The sequence below is a fragment of the Castor canadensis genome, chromosome 5 (assembly GCF_047511655.1).
Source record: "Castor canadensis chromosome 5, mCasCan1.hap1v2, whole genome shotgun sequence".
Classification (NCBI taxonomy): Eukaryota; Metazoa; Chordata; class Mammalia; order Rodentia; family Castoridae; genus Castor; species Castor canadensis.
The window spans coordinates 41966834-41972833 of NC_133390.1; the positions used below are offsets into that span (position 1 = coordinate 41966834).

The 6000-nt window shown below is 34.4% G+C and overlaps 1 protein-coding gene across 2 annotated transcripts in view; it reads left to right on the plus strand.

Annotated features, from left to right (window-relative positions):
• The window catches only part of Epha3 (EPH receptor A3), a 343013-nt gene extending 338255 nt beyond the window's left edge, over positions 1-4758 (plus strand). For both annotated transcript variants that reach the window (XM_074072942.1, XM_074072943.1), the window contains exon 17: positions 2065-4758. In XM_074072942.1, coding sequence (XP_073929043.1) covers positions 2065-2170 — 106 coding nt within the window. In that variant the 3' untranslated portion in view covers positions 2171-4758. The remainder of the gene's footprint in view (positions 1-2064) is intronic.
• Positions 4759-6000: the final 1242 nt, after the last annotated feature.

Here is a 6000-nt window from a genome sequence, read left to right on the forward strand (position 1 = left end):
GTTACTCTAAGTGTGGCAAGGCTGGTGTTAACACACTCTAAACTATCCTTGGGAACAGAAGGCAGCTGAGAGTGTGGTCAGAGAGAATCTTGGGTACAATCAAAGCTTTAGAGAATTTAGCAGCTACTTGAATGGTGGCATGAAAGCAACTGTGGGTTCTGAGGAACTTCATTCCCAGCTCAGATAACAAGTTGCAGTACAGTCTTGGTTAATTTCATACAACTGATGTTTAAATTAAGTACATTGTTTCTCAAATCTGTTTTCACATCTTTAGTACTTTTGAACATACTCTTTAGGACATCTAGTAATCCATTTCTGTGTAGTTAAACTCCAGTTTTTTCCCTTCTTGATATGTAGTGGAAAGGAAGCTTCTCTGTGTGCATGTATGGTGTATATGTGTCCACACATACTTTTACTTTACTTCTTGTCAATTTCAATTTCCTTGGCTTGCCTTGACAAACAGTGCTTCACTCCCCAGTTAATTTAATCAGAAAAAAGAAACATGTTTTGTATAATTATCTCTGTAGTAGATATATTTCAAGCTGCTACCAACTAGCAGCTATTATTGAAGTGTCCTGCTAACTAGCAGAGTTCAAAGAAAACAAGAGTCCTTGTTCACATGGAATTCACCTTGTGAGACAAGACAGAGAATAAAGAAAATAAATCTGAAAATGATAAAGCTTTTTGGAGGAAACTAAAACAGAAAAGAAACATAGCAAGTGCAGATGAAAGTATAGGGAAGTTTTGCAGTTTTATGTAAGAGGGTCAGGAAATTCTCAGCAGAGGGGAATATTTGAGTAAAGATCTAAAAAGGAATGATTATATGAATGAATTAAATTTTACATAATTTGTCATAATATACATATGTTTGCTAAGACCCTTTTCCCTAAATGAAATTACTTATATTTCTAGAGCCTTTATTTTAATGACTAATTTCTGAGTTTAAATTATTTTTCATTTAGTAGAGATACTGTCATTTTTTCTATTTTGAAAGAATTTTATACTTTAAAGAGGTTGTTCCACTTGTCTATGGCTGCACCAACTTAAAAGTAGAAAGAACAATAACTGTACTGTACATCCTATTGTTACAGGTCATGTATTCAGGCAGAACTCGGTAGGTGAGCCTTTGTGCTCTAGTGTTGGTGTTGACTGGACCATTCAGCTGATGAATGGGCTAATCTGGCCTGGAAGGATGGAGATGCTTTCATTTAGATGCTTGGTTTGGTGCAGATGATCTCAGTAACTGTTTTTAGCTTGGAGTACTTACACATGGCCTCTTTAGTGCCACATCTCGGGGTCATTAGATGTGTATGACAGCTCTATGACCCCAAAAAGGAGGTCTACAGAGATAAGAAATGGACACTTTCAGTTTCTTAATACCTGAGTGCAAAAGCAAATACAAAGTCACTTTTGACTTCTAATCTCTGACAGTCAAAGCAGTCACCAAGCTGCTTCAATGGAAAGGGATAAAGCCCCCAAAAGAATATGTGACCCTCTGTATTAGTTGGGCTAATAAATAAAAAACTGGTGGAGTTGTCATTACAAGTTACCATAAGCTTATCAGCTTGAACAATGGAAGTTTATTCTCTCAAGTTCTAGAGGAAAGATTATAAAACCTAGACATGGGTAAGAACACACTTGGTTCCAAAGGGTGTAGGGCAGAATCCTTTCTTATCTGGTGAATCCTGATATTCTTGGCTTGTGGCAATATAACTTTATTCTCAGACCCCGTTTTTACATGGCCTTCTCTGTGGTCACTGCATGTTTTGCCAGTTTCTCATAAGGAAAAACTTACTAGACCTACCCTAATACATTACAACATCTTCTCAACCCTTGCCGTAATTATACTTGTAATGACATTACTTCCAAATAAGGTCAAATTGTGAGTTTTTGAGGAACACTGTTTAATCCACTACACCTTCTGTATTCTTCCCCAAGAGACATGGATGATATAAAAACCAAACTTTAAGTCCAAAGTAGTAGGTATATAATTGTGTCAGTGTCCTACTTGTATACTTTCCAGGAAACCATGATTTTCATCAGATACTTCCTCTCCTTTTACAGCGACATGAAGAAAGTCGGTGTTACTGTGGTTGGGCCACAGAAGAAGATCATCAGTAGCGTTAAAGCTCTGGAAACACAGTCCAAGAATGGACCAGTTCCAGTGTAAATACTGGAAAGAAGTGTTTGTGGATAAAGCAGCATCACTCCGGGGACTAATGATAATTCTGGAGATGCCAGTGAAATTCCAAGTCCAATAAGACACTCAGATATGAGTACAAATGCCTTAACATGGAATTAAAAAATTTTTTATTTTCCCTTATCATTTAGTGGATGGGCGGGTGGGTATATTTTGTTTCGCAATTGATTTTTTAAATGTTAGTTGATAGATTAAATTAAAATTATTCAACTCAAAATGGTGAAGAACTAGCATACAGCCATTGATCATAAACTGACTATCCTAGAAACAAAACAAGTGAAATGACAAAATGGACATGATGACCTTGTTTATTAATAGCCTCAAATGAAAAGACTTGTGATATTTTTATACACAGAAGAAATCTGTAGCAGGTATTTTGTTTCTGTAAAACAAGCAAAATAGAGGAATTTATACCTCAGACTATCCGGCCATATTTACTACCTTATCATTGTATTAGTCTCTTTTATCTATGTTTAAAGCATTTAGAGATGAAATTTGTAGTTGTTTTAAGTACTATGCCTGTTTAAATTGTTAGCTTCCTTAAGTATATCATGTAAAAATGTCTTAATTTCTGAAAAAAGTACATATTTATTTTCTTTTGAATTGTTTTTATTTTTTATATTTATGCTTTGATGATTTAATTTGGATTTTGTACAGCCAAGTGCCAAATGCTCTCTCAAGTTGTCAGCACTAAGAAACATACTTAATTAGACACAGAGAAGCTGGCTTTCTTTCCAGAGGGTTTTTTTTTAAGCCATTCTCTTACATATATTTAAAAATGGTACACTTCCCCTGCTCAAACAGTAACCAACTCTCTCAAAGTCTGAAATACCCAGTTCATTTTTCTCTTATTATAAACTGTGTGTTCCTAATTTAGTGGCTTGTATGTAATGGATTTTGAACCAGATGACATACCTATCCTGCTCTGGTGCTTAGACGTCATCAACTCCCTCCACTCATGAAGCTGCCATGATAGAACTCCTGAGAATAGCTACACTGGAAATAATTGAAATGCTATTTAGATTGTTGCATTAATTAACAACAGCATGTAGACAACTGCATGAGTCAAAAAAGTACTTACTAACTAAAAAGTCACTTAATATCTTTGCTTAAACTTGCTGAACTGTTTGTAGGAACTGATGGTAGCTGAACTAATAATCTGTATAAGTGGGGTTTGGGTCAATTGATTAAACATTATGGTCATCAATATCAGGTATAATCATCTTTAAAAGTCTTCCACTTCAGTGCACCTGTTGTAATTTTGGTATATAACTTAGAATCCTTTAACTTCTTTCCATTCGTTGAACATATCACTATTGCCATAGCTAGTTATATAGCAAATGCCTCAAAATGTGTAGGCATTGGAAAAGTGTCTCATTGCAGGGATTTAGACTTGCTGTCACATAAAGGCTAACTGTGAGTCTGTTCATTGACATGTGAAAGGATATACCTGGTGGAGATCTAGCTGCTAATATATTCTGAAGCAACATTTTAGATAGTCCTCATCATGCTGATGCATCAAGCCATGGATATAAGAATGCATACGTCACAAGAATAGAATGTACGAAACAATGCTGCAACATTTATGTTCATATGCAAAATGAACATAAAGAAATATAGCTTCCAATCACAGGTCAAAATTTATAAGTGTTAATCTGTTTTAGATTTAGTATACTCAGGCTTAAATTGTGTTCATTCAGATGTGAGATTGTTTCCCAAATGTTGACACTGCTCCTTATAGTTATTCATGCTACTAGAATTTTATATTGGATAAGTATAAGCACGAACTTTTTTAAAAGGCACATGTGATTATAAATTAATCATGAATTTCGCTTAAGCCTGATAGAAATAGTGAGGAAAAAATTCTTCTAATTAAGTATTTTGTGTTTGAGAAATTAAATTGAGTTTCAAATCTGGTGTCTAACTCATTTTTTCCCAGATTAGCATTTACTTTTGCAGATATTATTCTGGGGATCATGCTCAACAAAATTTGCGAATCTCATAAACTCATAGTAACTGAGGATTGTTGAATCTATTGCACTTATTTTGGCTGTCTTATTGCTTGAAAGTAAAGGTTGTATACACAGTATATTGCTCTTCATTCTTTTCAACATTTTTCTACCTAACCTCTTTCAAAGTTACGTTACATAATTCTTACCCTGTACATATGTAAACATAGCAGTGTACGATTCTTAACTGTGGAGTAGAGGTACTAGAGTGCTTGTGGCCATCACTTTGTACAGGAAAGGCATCACTTTCAGTAAACATTAAGTTACAACTCCTTCAAAATGTTATAGAACATATTATCTGTTTTGTATCTTAAATTTGATTTATACATATTATTTATTTCTGGTAACACATCCAGTTTATGCTGTACTAAGTACCTATTAAGCCATGTATAAATGAGATATGATTGACAATATGTGTTCACTTTAAACTTGCTGTTTCAAAACCATTATTCATTTAGTTTATGTTGTACAATGTAGATGGCCTCTTACTAATGTAAAATGATTTGTAGTGGAAACATTTATATTTTTATAATAAACATAATGAAAATATTTTTACAGATTGGAATACAGAAGTGGTCTTTGAAGCTTTTTTAAAATATAAAATATGTGCTTATTGAAACAGCAAAATAATGAAATTTATACAAGCCACAAAACATATGCTTTTGTTTTTTTCCCCATGAGTGAGAAGAGAGTCATGTTATATGACCTATTTTTGGTCCCAACTTCAATATCAATAAGTTAGAAAAGTAATTAGTAAATGTTATCTACATAGTTAATGAATATAACTATATTTGGTCATTCTCTTTTGATTACATGTCACAAAAGTGAAGCCCTTATCATTTGCAGTCCTTTTAAAGAAAATGATTTAAATGAAAATAGAAAATGCTAACTCATAATATAGGCAAATTAAGTTGGTGATCAAACTTCCTATAGAGATAGAGGTATAGAGGTAAATAAGGAGATGGCACAAAAACAGACCAGATTTGAGTGTTCCTTAAAAAAACAAATAGCATTCCATCATGTTGTGTGGAGAGAGTTGTAATGGATCTTCTAAGGAAAGGGAAAGCATTGAAAATGTCTTTATTCATTAACTAAGCATGTAACAAACACTACTATGGGTGATATAGTTTCTCACTCCCTCTCTCTCTCTCTCTCTCTCTCTGTCTCTCTGTCTCTCTGTTTTTCTCTCTTTCTCTCTCCCTTTTCCCCTCCTTCCCTCTTTCTCTCATCTTAATTCAGAAATGAGATAATATCTCACTATTTAGCACAGGTTGTTCCTGAATTTGCAATTCTCCTGCCTCAGTCTCCTGAGTGCTGGAACTTGCAGGTGTACACAATCACACCCAGACAGGTGCTTTTGCTACCATCAATTATAAGCTTTCATTAAATCATTTGCAATAATTCTATAAATAATTGCCATTCACTTTTAATAGACCATGGTTTAATAGACTCTAGGTTCAGAATGTCCAAGTCATCTTCACTCTAGAATATAGATCATCCAAGTGTACAAACAGATATTTAAAACAGGAGCCCTCTTTTTTTATTTTTTATTCATTTATTCATATGTGCATACATTGTTTGAGCCTCTCCCTCTCCCTGCCTCCTGCCCCCTTTCTCTCATCCCCAACCCCCTTGCTTCTAGGCAGAACCTGTTCCGCCCTCTTCTCCAATTTTGTGTAAGAGATGATAAGAAAGACAGGAACCTTCTATTCTGTTTCCTTTCCTTCATACTATGGTGACTATAATTCCTGAAATGCACTGAGAACATTGATAGCAGTAATTAGCAAAAAT